The sequence below is a fragment of the Perognathus longimembris genome, chromosome 2 (assembly GCF_023159225.1).
Source record: "Perognathus longimembris pacificus isolate PPM17 chromosome 2, ASM2315922v1, whole genome shotgun sequence".
Taxonomy (NCBI): Eukaryota; Metazoa; Chordata; class Mammalia; order Rodentia; family Heteromyidae; genus Perognathus; species Perognathus longimembris.
In genome coordinates this window covers 30587363-30605145 of record NC_063162.1, presented here as the reverse complement: position 1 = coordinate 30605145, position 17783 = coordinate 30587363, and the positions used below count along the sequence as shown (strand labels likewise).

General features: G+C 36.2%; 1 protein-coding gene across 1 annotated transcript in view; it reads left to right on the top strand.

The window, feature by feature from the left end:
• The window catches only part of Kif20b (kinesin family member 20B), a 44220-nt gene extending 26790 nt beyond the window's left edge, over nt 1–17430 (top strand). The window contains exons 24-33 of the mRNA XM_048338729.1: nt 1303–1427; nt 3480–3635; nt 5514–5690; nt 6507–6617; nt 9143–9340; nt 10260–10328; nt 12715–12801; nt 13614–13764; nt 15747–15889; nt 17195–17430. Coding sequence (XP_048194686.1) covers nt 1303–1427; nt 3480–3635; nt 5514–5690; nt 6507–6617; nt 9143–9340; nt 10260–10328; nt 12715–12801; nt 13614–13764; nt 15747–15889; nt 17195–17272 — 1295 coding nt within the window. The 3' untranslated portion in view covers nt 17273–17430. The remainder of the gene's footprint in view (nt 1–1302; nt 1428–3479; nt 3636–5513; nt 5691–6506; nt 6618–9142; nt 9341–10259; nt 10329–12714; nt 12802–13613; nt 13765–15746; nt 15890–17194) is intronic.
• The last annotated feature ends 353 nt before the right edge of the window (nt 17431–17783 follow it).

The window sequence follows — 17783 nt, the reverse complement described above, 5'->3', positions numbered from 1 at the left end:
CAGACATCAAGAATAGGTTTTTATTTGAGTTTCACATTTGTCAAGTTTTCTGAATTACCATGTATATTTATCTCAGTAAATATTCTGTTTCCATTTCCTTCAGGGTATCATCAGTTATTTATTACTAATTAAACTATTTGTACTCTTGTAGAAAGGTCAAGAAATTTATTTGCTTTTCATTTTGCATGTTGGATTCCCAGAACCTTTTTCACATGCCAGGCAACTACCCTGTCAATCATAATTCTGAGTCCCCCCACATTTAGAATTAGAAATTGCCAATGTATCATTTTACTATATAACCTTTGTAAAATACTTTTGCTAACTCATTCTGTCTGTCTTCTTCTGCAAAATGCTCTTAATGCTGGCAATTCAGTGCATATGTGATTGCGAATTGTTGCTGGGAAGATCACATGATAGTATAAATATGAAATGTTTGTAAACCCTACATATAGATGTATATTGGTTGAATGCCATGTGATAATGATAAATTAATGCCACTTCTTGCTTCCCCAGTTACTTTCATGGACTTACCTTAACTTGGTTTGAAAACTGCCAAAAGTTATCCTATGTAATTAATGTTGAAATTAATTTTTACTCTGTTCTCTGAACATTACTCATTGGATTCTTCATGAAGAACTTGGCAGGAGCTCTTTTGTGCTGGTCCTGGGCTTAAACCAGGGCCTCGGTGCTGCCCCTGAGCTTTTTATGTTCAAGGTTGGCACACTATTTACTTGAGCCACAGCTCTATGTCTAGCTTTTTTTTTTTTTTTTTTTGTAGTGGTGGTGGTGGTGGTGGTAATTGGAGATAAAAGTTTCCCAGACTTTCCTGTCTGGGCTGGCTTCAAACCCTGATCTTCAGATCTTGGCCCCCTGAGTAATTACAGTGACAGCCATGGATGCCTCATGGCATGAACTCTTAAAAGTTAAGCTCTTAACTGAGCACCAAGTGGCTTGCGCCTCTCATCCTAGCTACTCAGGAGGCTTGGATCTGAGAATTGTGGTTCAAAGCCTACCCTTGGGCAGGAAAGTCCTAGAGACTTATCTCTAAGCACCAAGTCGGGAATCAAACTGTGGCGCAAGTGGTAGAGCAATGTTGAGCAAAAAAGGCTCAAGGACAGAATGAAGGTCCTGAGTTCAAGCCCCAGGACACACACACACACACATGCACGCACGCACACACGCACACACACACACGTCACTTTCTTTTCTGGGCTCTACTGAACTTGTAACACATGACATGTCTATCTCTATAGCCTGACTTTTGTATTTGATTTTAAAGATAATTTTATTTCTTCAAACTAGAATTGGAAAAATGGAAGGAAAAATGCAGAGATCTAGAAACCAAAAATAATCAAAGACCAAATATATTTGATGACAACACTGATATCCTTAATACAAAGTTCCATAAGCTTCATGATGAGTTACAGGTATGACATTCTTTCTCTCTGTGTCTGTCTCTTATAGAATTTAGAATTCTATACTTTGTAATTAGTTTTGATATGAGTAGAATAATTCAATTTCATGTGGGATAGAATAATTCATTTTCAATGTACATTGAAATAGGATGGGCAAAAATTCCCCAAACAGTGTATTTTGTTTTATTTTGTTTTTTGCCAGTCTTAGGGCTTGAATTCAGGGCCTGAGCACTGTCCCTGGCTTCTTTTTTGCTCAAGGCTAGCACTCTACCACTTGAGCCGTAGCACCAGTTCTGTTTTTTTCTATATATGTGGTGCTGAGGAATTGAAACCAGGGCTTCATGGTATACAAGGTGAGCACTTTACCACTAGGCCATATTCCCAGCCTCCCAAACAATGTATTTTGTACCAATGAAAATGCAATAATTTGGGCCCTATCTTATGTATGTATATAATTTGTAAATCACTTCTAATGTTTTTGCACCCACTTTACTACTGCTTTAGAGAAAATTATTCTACTACTGCTTAAGAGGAAATTATTTTGATTAGCGTTTATTTTTTTCTTGTTCAGCTTTAATGTGCTATGTGTGGAATTGAATGGATGGGTGAAATGTTTTTCCCATGGGATTTATCAAATACTGTTTTAACTTTTGTACTTTTTTTTTTAAAGAAGCTACATTAAGTATAGTGTTAGAATTATAGGAAACATACTAATGCTTTTGAAAGGTAACTAAATTATTTTATTAAATATAGATGCATATAATTGAACACTGAAAACAAAAGAAATATTTTTTTCTTATAATGGATAAATACTATGATATGGTATACATTATATACCTTAGAATTTAACCTTTCTGTTGCAAAAAATCCCAAAGCAACTAGAATAATTTTCTGTTTATTATGGAAAAAAATACACAGCCATATTGAGGATGTTCACTTTAAGAAGTATTGCTATATTTTCCATTTTTCTCAAAAGGTGAATCACTTAAGATTCAGCATAATTAAAAACACTGGAATGGACTGCCTTAGTTTTATCTACGGGTATTATTGTTTCAAACAGTAATACCACATTCAAAAGTGGTACTGTTGTTTGTGTTTGAAATGGAATTTTACTTAATTTTGAATATATAAAATGAGTTGTCTGTGAACCCATGAGATCTCTAGGACTCACTTTGAAAGTCACTAACATATATTTTCTGTTTATTTAGTTTAAGTGTTCTTTTTTTTCTTTTTGTCAGTTATGAGGCTTGAACTTGGGACCTGGGCCATATCTCTTGAGTTCTTTTGATCAAGGCTAGCACTTTATCACTTTAAGCCACAGTGCCACTTGCAGTTTTCTGGTAGTTAGTTGGAGATGAATCTCATAGACTTTCCTGCCGTCAGGTCTCAGCCTCCTGAGTAGCTAGGACTACAGGTGTGAGCCACCAGCACCTGGCTTTTAAGTGTTCCTTTAATGGTCCTCTTTGACAACCTGTTCTTAGTTTGGCACGCTTAATACCCAATAGTGTTTTATTTTTGGAACCCTACAATTAGAAGTGACTATCACAAATCAGGTTTTTCTCCCTGACATTTAGGGAGACTCAAATCACTGCAAATTTTTTATTTATTTTCTTCTTAAGCTCATTGACCCTAGCTAGGACTTTAGAGAACAATTCACTTTATAAAGAAAAGAAAAGCCAGGGGGCAGTGGCTCACACCTGTATTCCTAGCTACTCAGGACGCTGAGATCTGAGGTTTGAAGCCAGCCTGGACAGGAAAGTCCGTGAGAGTTACCTCCAATAAACTACAAAAAGCCACACATGAAGCTGTGGCTCAAGTGCTAGAGCATTAGCCTTGAACATAAGAAGCTCAGGGACAGTGTCCAGGACCCTGAGTTCAAACCCCAGAACAGGCACACACAATAAAGCAAGCCAGCTAATGTCTTTTAAGTCTGAAATAAATTTAATTTTGTCATTAATAGTTTTAGTAGTTTTTAAACCTTGAGAAGCACTGGATTATATAGAAATGTTATAAAAACAGATTTTTTGATGACTTAGGCATGTAATAATAGCATGTTATTTTCAGGAAGCTGAAGAGAAATACAAAGCTGACAGAAAGAAATGGCTCGAAGAAAAAACGATGCTCATCACACAAGCAAAAGAAGCTGAGAATCTGAGAAACAAAGAGATGAAGAAGTATGCTGAAGATAGGGAGCGTTGTTTAAAGCAACAAACTCAAGTGGTCAGTTGCAGGTGTTTTTTTTTTTTTAATGTGTTTGATTATCATTTGTTTTAATGTAGATTGCCAGCTGGTATAATATTTGTTGAAAAGAGTCTTCCCCACTATTCTGTCATTTTTGTCCTAAGTCATTTTTTTTTTGGCCAGTCCTGGGCCTTGGACTCAGGGCCTGAGCACTGTCCCTGGCTTCTTCCCGCTCAAGGCTAGCTCTGCTACCTGAGCCACAGCGCCCCTTCTGGCCGTTTTCCATATATGTGGTGCTGGGGAATTGAACCGAGAGCTTCATGTGTAGGAGGCAAGCGCTCTTGCCACTAGGCCATACTCCCAGCCCCTAAGTCATTTTTATACATGGTATAAATAAGCTTAGCGTTAGGGTTAATTTTTTTTTAAAAATTTCAGTTCCAACATCATTTAAGCACATCATTTCTACCGTTGAATTTTTTTTTGGCACTTTTGTATAGTGTCATACATTATGTACCTTCTCGAGTTTCATTAATTTTCTGTCCTTATACCATTGTCATACTGTCTTGACTATTTTGATCGTCATGGGGCTTGAACTCAGGGTTTGGGTGCTATCCCTGAGCTCTTCTGCTCAAGGCTAGCACTCTACCACTTTGAGACACATCTCCACTTCTGGTTTTCTGATGGTTAATTGGAGATAAGAGTCGCACAGACTTTCTTTCCCTGGCTAGCTTGACCTCAAGCCTCCTGAGTAGCCACAATTACAGGCCTGAGACATCAGCTTCCAGCTTTGTCATGACTATTGGTTAATAGGTATGTAAATGAAATAGTTGATTGTTTCTACTTCATCCTCCTTTTACAAAGCAATTGTTAATGCTCTAGATTATTTGCATTTTCATGTAACTTTTAGTCAGCTCTTATACTTTTACACATACATATACATACATGCATTATCTTAATTAACCTCAGTCTATAGGGAGTAGAAATCTTGAGTATTTTCCCTCTTGGAAGCAGGATGTCTCCTTTTGTTTGGTGTTCTTCAGTCTCTTTTCAGCAGTGTTTTTTTTGTTTTTTTTGCCAGTCCTGGGCCTTGGACTCAGGGCCTGAGAACTGTCCCTGGCTTCTTTTTGCTCAAGGCTAACACTCTGCCACTTGAGCCACAGCGCCACTTCTGGCCATTTTCTGTATATGTGGTGCTGGGCAATTGAACCCAGGGCTTCATGTATACGAGGCAAGCACACTTGCCACTAGGCCATATCCCCAGCCCCAGCAGTGTTATTTTTTTATCCTTGGGTGCTGTACATTTTTTCTTAAATATACTATGAGATACTTTATGATTTTTGGTCTCATTACAAATTACACTGGTTTTAAAATTTCATTTTCCCTTGTTACTGATAAGTTTTTTATTTGTGTTACTTTAATTTTTCATTTCCCCAAATGTTGGCGGAAATTACAGAATTTATTTGAAAGAATAGTGCATTGTAAGACCTATAAGCCGGGTTTTGTTTGTTTGTTTGTTTGTTTTGCCAGTCCTAGGGCATGAACTCAGGGCCTGAATACTGTCCCTGGCTTCTTTTTGCTCAAGGCTAGCACTCTACCACTTGAGCCACAGCGCCATTTCCCACTCTTTCTGTTTATGTGGTGCTGAGGAATCAAACCCATGGCTTCATACATGCTAGGCAAGTAATCTACCACTAAGCCACATCCCCAGCCCCTAAGCAGATTTTTTTGAGTGAGATGGAATAGGGATAAATAAAGTATTTGGACATGATGGTCTTATGTATTTGGCCTTACAAATATGTTTGTCTTGTATCTTGTTCACTTTTACATTGTTGGTGCAGTGTACAATAAAACTTTCTGATCATTTTTAGTCATTACGTTTCAAGATTTACTTTAGGGTTTTCTGTATTTATTGATTAGGAAATACTGACCTCACAGCTGGCAGAGAAGAATAATGACCTTCAAAAATGGAGAGAAGAACGGGATCAGCTGGTTACTGCCTTAGAAATACAGCTGAAAGCACTGATCTCCAGTAACGCTAAGAAAGATCATGAAATTGAACAGCTGAAAAAGATCACTTCAGAAGTTTCTGAAATAGTCAGTAGCATCTTATTTTTTCTATACCTTTTCATCGAACATAGCAATATAGTCTGAACCACTGTCACCTAGATGACAGTTCTCAGGACAAAGTAAAAGCCAGTTCATATTAATTCTTATGTATGCTTTCCCCATTATGAATTCAGTAGAATCTTTGTTTTTAGGCAATACTGACTAGATGATGTAAGAGATAAATAGGGTGGTGATGATAAGATCTCCATTGAAATTCACCAAACTTAATCATGTAGTCTGGTATTTTTTAAATCACTTGAGCAGGACATAGGAGTAGGATTATCTTATGAAAATATGGGAGGATGAGTGTCCTGTGAGAAATATTTAGTTATCATGCCTTTTTCTACTCTAATGTTATAGATGGATTCTCAAGTAGTCTCTAGTTTTTCTAAAAAAAAGTGTTATCCTGAAAGCAGGGTTCGATTTCCAACTCAGTATAGTCATTGACTACACCATTTAACATGTGTAGGTCTACTTTCTCTTCCTGGCAAGCAGAAATAATAATACTTGCTAAACAGAACAAGAATGTTGAAATAAAAGTGAAATGAGAACACTTGGGAAGTAGAAAGAAGTCTTTCAGATTTCTTCTTAGATCAGATTCAAAAAAGCTAGATTGTTGCCCTGCCCGACTTCCCTAGTCTCTTAAAATGAAGAAATGATATAAAGAAGATTAGGTAAAATCTTCAGTGAAGAAATCTTACTTATACTGTTTTATTCATTGCAAATCTAGATTTTATATTCTTAATGTGAGATGTTTAAATCTATTTTCAAGTTAAAAATGAATTAAAAAAATCTTTATTTTAGGAAAAACCTCCCACAGATCTTCAGCCTCAACATAACAGTTCCACAGATCCTGGCAGCATTAAAACTGAAATTCAGCCAACAAGTTTTGATGTTTCCAGGAGTGCGTCAGAGGTGAGTATTGGATGACAGTCTACTTCTTTCTCTCTTTACTCACCACTTAGCACTAAATAAGGCTTGCAAGTGTAATGTAGTCAATTGTTGCAGGTATGTTGCTCCATAGCTATATCTGTTTTCAGATGGATAGAGGAAAATTAGAGACATTTGAGAAGAGGTGACATTCTTCAGAGAGATTAAATCCCCCAATAATATTTTAATCTTCTCTTAAAAATAGTAGGTCTCTTAATATAAACTTGTTTAATGGCCAGAAAGAGAAAAATCACAAAAAACAAAATAGAATGTTATTTGCTCTCTGAGAAGTTTCTTTATTAATCATAGCATTTAGTAGTATTTTTAAAATTGTTTTCATGGGGCTGGGGATATGGCCTAGTGGCGAGAGAGCTTGCCTCGTATACATGAGGCCCTGGGTTCGATTCCCCAGCACCACATATACAGAAAACGGCCAGAAGTGGCGCTGTGGCTCAAGTGGCAGAGTGCTAGCCTTGAGCAAAAAGGAAGCCAGGGACAGTGCTCAGGCCCTGAGCCCAAGGCCCAGTACTGGCCAAAAAAAAAATAAATAAATAAAAATAAAATTGTTTTCATATGATAACTTTATCAGTCTTTTATATCTCACAATCGAGCTTAATTTACATTGGGCTTAGGGTTATGGGAATAACTGACTAGTTGAGTTTCACATTTGAATTATGAAGAAAAATAAAATTTTGTTTCAATTAAAAATTGTGTAGACAACATTACTGTTTTTTTTTTGTTGTTGTTGTTGTTTGTTTTTGGCCAGTCCTGGGCCTTGGACTCAGGGCCTGAGCACTGTCCCTGGCTTTCTAGTACCACTTCTGGCTGTTTTCTATATATGTGGTACTGGGGAAGCAAACCCAGGGCTTCATGTATATGAGTCAAGCACTTTTGCCAGTAGACCACATTCCCAGCCCCAACAATATTACTTTAAAAAAAATCATAGAAATTAATTTTATCATGGCTCTGGGGTAGAGAAGTTTGAGATCACAGTGTAAGCACAATCAGGATCTGGCATAGGTTCTGATTTTGTCTCTCTAAAAGATAATAGATTTTTTGCTGAGTATTTACATGGCTGGAGTGCATTCACTGGAGGCATGCATGTGAAAAAAGAATAGGGGAAGAGACAGAGGAAGGGAGAGGAAGAGATGAGAGAAAGACAACGAGTATACTCATTATTTTTATTTTATTTTTTTCAAGAGACAAAGGATAAAAAGACAAATCATTCCAAAAGCAATGGTTTACACCAAATGGTGTACAACTGTACAACTCGTGGGGGGAGGGAGGAGGTAACAAGTTGAACAAGAAATGTACTCACTGCCTTACGTATGAATTTGTAACCCCTCTGTACTACACTTTGATAATAAAAAAAGACTGAAAAAAATAACAGTACTTTTAAAAACACTTTTATTGGGAGCATACACTCAGCTAAGCAGTTAGACATGGTCTTCAACTTTAAGGAGTAAGGAATCTGATAAGACAGAGACTACCTTACAGGCTAAGTGTTATAATAGAAGCATGAGGCAACTCTACAAGGAACACTGAGGAGAAAACAGCATATTTTCCCTGGGTGGTAGTGGAAGTTGATTAGGGATTGTAGTATCTGTCAAGTGAATACAAGCTTACAAAGCAATGGATGGGAAGATATGATAGCTTTTTGATGTTGTCTTAGAGAAATAGTTTTATTTGATTATCTTCCTATTGACCCTGGAGGTCATTAGAACTAGCCTGGATTCAATAAGATGAGAGTAAAAAGACTTTCTTAATGGGAAAATTAGCAGAGAATATTTATAGTCAACTTGAAGTCTACCATTTCTAAGATAATTGGATATAATTCTAGGCTCTTTCCTGGTGATTTTTTGCTTAGTAGATAGTGTAAAGTCCAGCAATCATTTAAACGAATTTTCTGTTCATATGATATTATAAATTTGGAAAATGCTGATCTCTGAGTTTCATCAATATTTTGTGAGTTCTGAATGTGAACTCAGACCCGTATGCATGCTAATAAGCTCAGTCTACTATGCTATATACACCCCTGGGTCTACTTTCCCCTAATTTTAACATAGTATATATAAACCTAGAGAATGTTGCCAAGCCAATTTTTTAGTCCTTGGTGTGGCCCAGCATACTTTTTTTCCCCCCCCAATTTGTTGTCTTGAATAGTCATTTGTAGCCAGGAACTGGTGGCTATAGCTGTAATCCTAACCCTAGCTACTCAGAAGGCTCAGATCTAGTACACTGAGGTTTGAAACCAACCAGGGGTAGAAAAGTACTAGTCTCCCAATTCCAGTCGATCAGCAAAAAAGACAGGCTGCAAGTGTGCTCAAGCAGTAGACGTCCAACTTTGAACAAGAAAGCAGAAGTGAATATGAAGCTTCTGAAGTGGTTAATTACACACCTGTACCAACAATAATGAACAATTAATAAAATTCATTAATTGATTTGAGAGAATTTCTTACGGTTTATAAATTCCTACTCTACCAATTGTATTTTTCCTATTTCTGTTTTAGGATGGATCTTTAGTTCTTGACTCATGCGAAGTATCGACAGAAAATGAACCCAATACTCGATTTCCAAAACCTGAATTAGAAATACAGTTTACACCTTTACAGCCAAACAAAATGGCAGTGAAACACCCTGGTTGTGCCACACCAGTGACAGTTAAGATTTCCAAGACTCGAAAGAGGAAGAGTAGTGAAATGGATGAGGTAAATATTGAACTGACGAGTGCATTTTACAAGCAAACCATATTAAGCTCAGTTATAGCATATAGTTAGGCCCTGCCCCCCTGGTCTCTTCATACAAACTGATGTTGGACACCAACATCAGCATATTTTATCCTAGTTACAAAAAATAATAAGGCTTAATAGTCCTCAGACAAAAATCTCTGGATATTAGAATCCATAGATTATTCTTTGTTTTACTTAAGTTACAATAGAAAAAATACTGGTGAACTTGTACTTCAATATACTAGCTTGGTTCAAACAATAAATTTCCCTTCGGAAGAAGAGAAAAAGGTTGATGAAGAAATTAGAGAAGCTGAAATGAGCAACTTGCTTGACTGTCATTAAAATTTTAGGTCTCTGTACTCTTAGCAAATTGTAGATTTTTAAAAGCTTGTTTTTGGTGGGGCTGGGAATATGGCCTAGTGGTAAAATGCTTACCTCATATACATGAAGCCCTAGGTTCAATTTCTCAGCACCACATATCTAGAAAAACCCAGAAGTGGTCTTGTGGCTCAAGTGGTAGAGTGCCAGCCTTGAGCAAAAAGAAGCTAGGGACAGTGCTCAGGCCCTGAGCTCAAGCCCAAGGACTGGCAAAAAGAAAGAAAAAATTATTTTTGTTGTTTGTTTGTTATGCATATATAGTAAAAGACTAAAAACTCTTACCTGTTCTTTGTGCAGCATCTTGATATTATTGCCAGCAAACCTTCTGCTATGTCTTAGCCATGTACATCTGGCAAATGAAATAAGCTTTCTGACCCTCTATTTTAAAATAATTGATTAGTATGCTTAAAATTATTACCTTTCTCTGCATGTAGAGATACATAATAGCCTTTAAAAGTAACTTTTGAAAAGTTTAACTCTCTAGCAAAAATAACTTCAACTTTCTCTTGCTCCTTTAAAGTGTAGTATATTTTCAAGGTGGTGGAAGAGCAGAAATAATATTAACCATACTCCTGAAGCTCTCTGTCAGGTAAAAAATTTGCTGAGTAGATATTATTTAGCATATTTTCCCTGTCACACATACTATACCTTTAAAGATTGTCTTGTGGACTTAATAGTTAACTTTAGTTCTATAGTTATTTATATTCAATATATATTTTTTATTAATTAGTACTGGGGCTTGAACTAATCTTCCTTGCTCAAGGCTGATATCCTGTTACTTGAACCAGACCTCCATGTCTAGCTTTTTGTTGATTAATTGCATTAAGTGTTTGGGATTTGGCCAGGTGTTGGTGGCTCAAACCTGTAATCCTGGCTACTCAGGAGGCTGAGATCTGAGGATCAAGGTTCAAAGCCAACTGAGGCAGGGAAAGTCTGTCAGATTCTTATCTCCAATTAACTACCACTAAACTAGAAGTGGAACTGTGGCTCAGGATGGCCCCCAGGTCCTGAGTTCAAGCCCCATGACTCACCAACAACAACAAAAAAGAGTTTGGGATTTGTCTGTTTGGCTTTAAACCTTTTAGTCTCTTGAATAGCTAGGGTTACTTGCATGAGCTACCAGTATCTGACACTTGAAATACCAAGTATCAGTCCACTCTAAATATCACAAAAACACTAAGTATTTGAATTTCATCATCATCATCAATGTCATGTTGACATTCCTGGATTCATTTTTCTTCCTAAAGGAAAAGGAAAGTTGAGTGTCCTACAATTATTTATTTTATTGCCAGTATATATTCTTAATCTGGGTGTTAAATAATTTACAGATTGCTATTACATACATATGTGATGTTTGAACTTAAATTTTTTAACTGATTGGCTACACCGTCACTGCTACAGTAAATTGATTATATGGCTCCTTGTTAAGTCATTTTTGTACTATGCTCTTTACTGAACACTGACTTAGGTTTATAGCCGTTTTCATTTACTTCCCATGATTACTATCTTTCTTTCTTCATGGAGTCTGATCACATTGCCACCTTCTTTTGTATGTTAAGTTCTTTTGTTCAGCTATAATATTGTCTCCATTTTTCCTTTCTGCATGCACTCCTCTCTCTTTCTCTTCAGGCTTATGTTCCTTATTGCAATTAAGATTTACCATAGTTAAATTCAGTTAATATATTTACCAAAAAACAATCCTCTGTGAGATTATGTGGGGATATAAAGAGTAAGATGTTATGTCTATTTAGTTAAGAAGAAAGGTAATGGTATTTATAGTTCTCACAACTTCTGTGAAGTTACATTCAACTTTGATTTTGCTGGTACCAACTTTTTAAAATGATGGTCCTAGGGCTTGAACTCAGCCTACTCTGTTCCTGAGGTGTTTTTTTTTTGTTGTTGTTTTTGTTTTCCCAGTCCTAGGCCTTGGACTAAGGGCCAGAGCACTGTCCCTGGCTTCTTTTTGCTCAAGGCTAGTACTCTGCCACTTGAGCCACAACACCACTTCTGGCCATTTTCTATACATGTGGTGCTGGGGAATCGAACCCAGGTCTTCAAGTACACAAGGCAAGCACTTTTGCCACTAGGCCATATTTCCAGCCCCTTGTTCCTGAGGGTTTGTTCTCAAGGCTAGTGTTTTACCACTTGGGCTACAGCTCCACTTCCAGCTTTTTGTGATTCATTAGACATAAAAGTCTCATGGACTTTTCCTGCCTGGGCTGGCTTTGAGCCTTGAAACTTATCCCTCAGATTTCAGCTTCCTGAGTAGCTAGAATTACAAGTGTGAGCCACCAGCCCCTGGCTCCAACTTTTTTTAAAAATACTAGTATTGAGAATTAAACCAAGGGCTTCCCACACTCATTAGGCAAGTACTGTACCACTTAAGTCACATACCCCTCAAGCCCATTGATGTCAAATTTCAATGAGAAGTCTTAGACATAGATACCTGTATGTTTTGGGAGTTGGGAAAGGGTAGGTTCATTGCTGTGCTTATTTTATAAAGATGTAGTTCAAATAAAATGCAGTATTTCTTCTAGGCTTTTTGTTAGCTCATGTAAATTTATTATACTATGTCTGAAAAAGTCAAACTTTTAGTCAGGGATTCTCAGTCTCAGCATATTTGACCTTTTAGGGGTTGCACATTTCTTTGTTGTGGGGCTATTGTGAAAATAGTAGGCATGTTTAGTAGCATTCTTGTCCTTTGTCCACTAGCTGCTAATAATATGCTCCTTATCTCTGCAGTGACAACCCAAAATAATTCCAGACATTACCTATCAAATAGGAACAAAAAGTTTCACCTTGGATTTGTCTAAAATTGACCCATTATGAAAATTTGACCTCTGAGGTCAAATTGTTTCTGATTAAAAACCACTATTTTAAGCAATAATGTAACATTTTAAAGATTTCATTTTTGAGACTAGAGAAAGAAAATATTGTCAAGAAATTAACCAGTGCTGAAATTCATTATTTTTTAGGACTTGGTGAAATGTGAAAATAAAAAGAACATTACACCTAAGGTTCTGGGAATTCCTAGAAATTCTCCTGTCAAAAAGGAACAAAAGGTTTGTCTTTGGATTTGTCCAAAATTGACCATTTCTATACTTTACATTATAAAATGGAAGCCATATATTAAGATGTCAAATTCTGATTAGAAATTGTCTGGAATTCTAGTTGTGTCTAATGATAATATTTATCCTCCAATTTTTATACCTCTAACTATAACGTTAAGCATTTCTCCATTAGCAGGTACTTTATGCTTTCTGACTTAACACTCTAGCTATAAAACTCACTTTGCAAACTCATTTTGCATAACTTCTCTGTCATTTTGATTCCGTATTTCTTTTTTCTAATTTATTCAAGTTCATCTATTTAAATGTGATTTACTTTTTTATTATTTGCATCCCCAAATTATGCCGTTTCAGTCATCCCTCCCTACCTTCTGTTCATGCATGCAATACACTTTTCCTAGCATCCACTAATATTTAATAATGGTTTTATTAAACAGTACTGAATTAAATGTTCTCACATGTAGATTCCAACTTTTCTTCAATCTTCCAAGTTATTATCCCTTGGTCCACACTTTCTCCCCACTCTCCAAACTGCATTATTCCTTAGTCCCCCACCCCAACCATATCTTCCCAGCGAACAATCTCATCTGCTATATTCCTGAGAAAACAGAAGTGAAAAGCAAAGCATGTCCATACTCTTCGACCCAGCAATACTGTTTGCACTCATCACTGAAACCAGTCATTATTCTGTCCTTGTCTGATCCATATTTCTTGCCCAAGAATTCAAAATTTATATCTTGTCTCTTTATAACCATAGCATTTCCTTGTAATATTTCTTACAGTAACAAAGCGTCTTTTTTTATTAGGTTTCCACACATCCACCATCTAAGAAAACATATTCTTTACGGAGTCAGGCACCCACAGTCAATGTAAACTTAGCCACTAAGAAAAAAGAAGGAACGCTACAGAAATTTGGAGACTTCTTACAACACTCTCCAACAATTCTTCAGTCAAAAGGTTTGCTGAAAATTAAATGACCTTTCTGTTAGATGTAATGTGCCTCCTAATATTTGATTTCAGTGAGGACTTTACGCCAGAATTGTCCTATCCTGTGGGAAGAAACAGATGAAAGGATGGTGTACCTATATGTCCACCTTACTGGGGGAGAGTGGCTTACATTAAGTACTTTATCCTGCTAGAACAAGCTGACTAACATAATAGAGGTTCAAACAAATCTATCTGTATGTGTTAATGATATTTATAACATGTCAACAACATATTTTCTATGTCTATTGAATTTACAAAAATAGTATGCATAATGAATTTTTCTTTTAATGCGCACATATTAGAACCTGACACAGGTTCTTCAGTAAGTTACATACTGTATACATCCCCATGCATATGTGCACATCTGCCATAGGGAATGGATTTGTTACAGTCAGATTACTAGAAATGAATAGGGATTGTTCTTGAAATTCCAGGTACATTATATATTTGGCATGCAGAGTTTGGAGGGGGCGGGGGCCATGTGGGGTTTTTGGGGGATGACCTGAATGAAAGTGAGATGTTAGAGATGAGAATTGGGAGGATTGGAAGGGAAAAGCACTAGAAGCAAGAAACAGTTGAGTTGAATCAAATAGGTTGCATAAAAATATTTTCTGTAAAAGTTTACTAGAGAAGATCCTAAAGTTTATTCATCAGTGCCCTTTAGTGTCTCAGTAATTATTTTCAGTGTGCCCTTAGTATATCCAGGAATTACTTGATAGCTTATCCACTAGGATAAACCGAACTCCTTCTCAAGTCAAGGGTCACTATTTTCTGTGAGGACTGAAAATATTCTGAGGTACTTTTACAAGTTTGCTGTATCATACTTTCAAAGAGTACAGTTGTAAGCATTTGTGTAAGTAAGAAGTACTTAGATAATAGCAAATTACTAAATATTTCTATTTGGAGCGATGAGATTGGCCTCAAACCTAAGAGGTGTTTATCATTCTTCTACCTTAGCCTCCGCAATAGCTGTGACTATAGGTATGCACCATCATTGTCATCAGCTGAGGAAAGATTTCTTGTTTTAGAACATTTTGTTATTTTATTTCAATTGTATTTCAGTTGTATTTTCAATAATATGGAAAAACATGTAAGGAATAACTCCCTTACTGGACTAACTGAATTACTTAACAGCTTCCCTCTTAATGTAATTGGCATGATTTATTTTTATGTTAATTTAGGAAGATAAGATATCACTAGGATTGTATCTATAGTCTTTAGTGGTGTGTCACTTGGAAGAGGGGAGGGAAGTGGGAAAAAAGCTTAGGCAATTTTAGATTCTGCTTCACTGATGAATTACTGGCCTCCAAACTTCCCGGATTTTCACCTATCACAGAGGTCTCTGAAAAGTAACTCCCAAGATAGGAGAGGGATCACTGTACTTTATAGGAGATAAGAGTCTTATTTATGTTCCTGCTAGGAATGGCTTTGAACCACAGTCTTCAGATCTCAGCCTCTAGAATAGCTAGGATTACATACATAAACTGCCACTCTCCAGCTGACAGCTTTAATCTTAGTAGCTTCTGACTGTTCCTAAAATATGGCACCTGCTTTTGGGCCTGAGCTAATACTTTCTTTTGCTTTTTCTTATAAACTACAAATAGAATTTGTAATTATGAGGTATTTTTACTGAATCTTCATTATGGACACTTTCATGTAATAGTATTCAACTAATTATAACCACAATCCACCTACCTATCTGCCTCTGTGTATCTGGAACCATGATCCTATCTGGAACCATGATCCTTCTGATTTCTACCTCCTAAGTAGCTGGGATTTACAAGAATGTTTAGCTTAAATTTTTTCTTTAGCAATTGTGTATGTATGTCCTATCATTGTTTCTGTGTTGCATCATTTTAAATTTGTGAATGTTTTTTGTTTATTAAGGATTGAGAGCCTTAATAATTTTCTGCAGTCAGAATTATTTCAAAAATTAACCTTCTTATTTATAGCAAAGAAGATAATAGAAACAATGAGTTCTCCAAAATTCTCAAATGTAGAAGCAAGTAAAGAAAATGTGTCTCAACCAAAAAGAAGCAAAAGAAAATTGTACACAAATGAAATTTCATCTCCTATTAATATATCTGGCCAAGTGGTAAGCTAGCATTTCAGTTCTCACTAATGGAAAACTATTCATGTTCTTTTTAATTCTGAAATATCCATAACAAAAGATTTAGAATTTTTTTCTTTAGACCAGGTGTCTTAAAACACATACTTAAGGGGTTGGGGATTTAGCTCAGCAGAAGAGCCCTTCCCCAAGTTCAGTCCTCAGCTCTTGGAGGGAAAATAACTCCACATACTTAAAACACATGTTACACTCTTGGTGTCAGATGTGATAAATTTATAGCAATTAAATATAAATACTCTATGAATGTATATAACTAATATATTTGCATTTGAAATCTCAGCAGAGGAATATATTTCCATCAGTAGCACTATCATGATTTAATAGTTTATTTACATCTTGAGCATATTGAGCAAATATAGCTCTAAATTTGCCTTAAAAATAGAAAACTGACATTTAGCCATTTCTTCCCACCTTTACTCTCAGCCTTCCTGACTCTATTAAGAAAAGATGGTAGTTGTCACCCTGACTCTATGAGTCATTCTCACTCAGAAAAGTTTGAGCTGTCACAGAGATGATACTAATTTCTTATCATGCTTGCATTTGCTTAATGGATGAAAGTGAGTAGCAAACGATCAAAAGAAGATTTCAGCCAGAAGTGGCCAGAAAAATCAGGAGAGATTTTTATTTTTGTCTTGGAATAGTAGCTTGCAGATAGGCCACTGATACTTGAAAACAACTGGTAAAGAATAAGTATTGTTCTGTTAGTCACTTTTTACCATATGTCTGATTAGTTCTTAATTTCCTCCCTCGGCTGAGATCATTTCTTTTCTTGGTTTCAGTATAATGTGTTTTCTACCTCCTAAGTTATATACTTGTTGCTGTGAAAGGTCAGTTCTTAAAATTGGCTGAGCCATTTGTCTCCAGATATTTTAATAGTTCTAAAGCTCATGTATGCTCTGAATTTCATGCTGAAGGTAAGTTATTTTATTTCTACAATTAGATACTGTAATCTTTTACAAAATCAATTTTCTCTTGCATACATCTTAATAGAAGATAATATATCTGTAGTCAAAGAGACAAAAACTAATGTACCTGATAGTTATTGTTAAATGTGAATGGTCAGGCACATGGACATAGATCATCAATCATTGTGAACAAGTCTTCATTTTTACCTATTTTTGAGACATTGTGAAAATTGTTAATGCCAGGATTTATTTTTAAGTTTAATTTAAAATTATTTTTAAAAAGTTGTACAAGGGGGTTTCGGTTCAAGATGTCAGTTTGAGTACAGTGCATCACTCTATCATCCCTTTCATGTTTTTCACCTTTCAGATTTACATGGAGCAGAAAGTGAAGGAAAGTGATCACCAGATTCTGAAACGAAGACTTCGAACAAGAATAGCCAAGTAACTCACTCACTTTTGGGCAATGTCTTATGCAAATTTCATATTGATGATCACTGTAACTTGTAATATATGGATAACTATATATTATGATGCCACTTGATCCCTTTGTACAGAGATTGTTTTATATAGTGTAATTTTAACTCAATAAAGAAATCAATCATTTACTTGTGTGAGCTACAGGCCTTTTTAATAATAGTTTCTTTGCCAGCTATATATTTCCCTCTTATCTCAGCAATTGGATCAGTGAAGATTCTATGAAAAGATGTTACTCTTATTCAAACTGGTTTATTTTTTTATTTTTTTGCCAGTCCTGGGGCTTGGGGACTCAGGGCCTGAGCACTGTCCCTGGCTTCTTTTTGCTCAAGGCTAGCACTTTACCTCTTGAGCCACAGCTTCACTTCCGGCTTTTTCTGTTCATGTGGTACTGAGGAATCAAACCCAGGGCTTCATGCATGCAAGGCAAGCACTCTACTACTAAGCCACATTCCCAGCCCTCAAACTGGTTTATTATACTA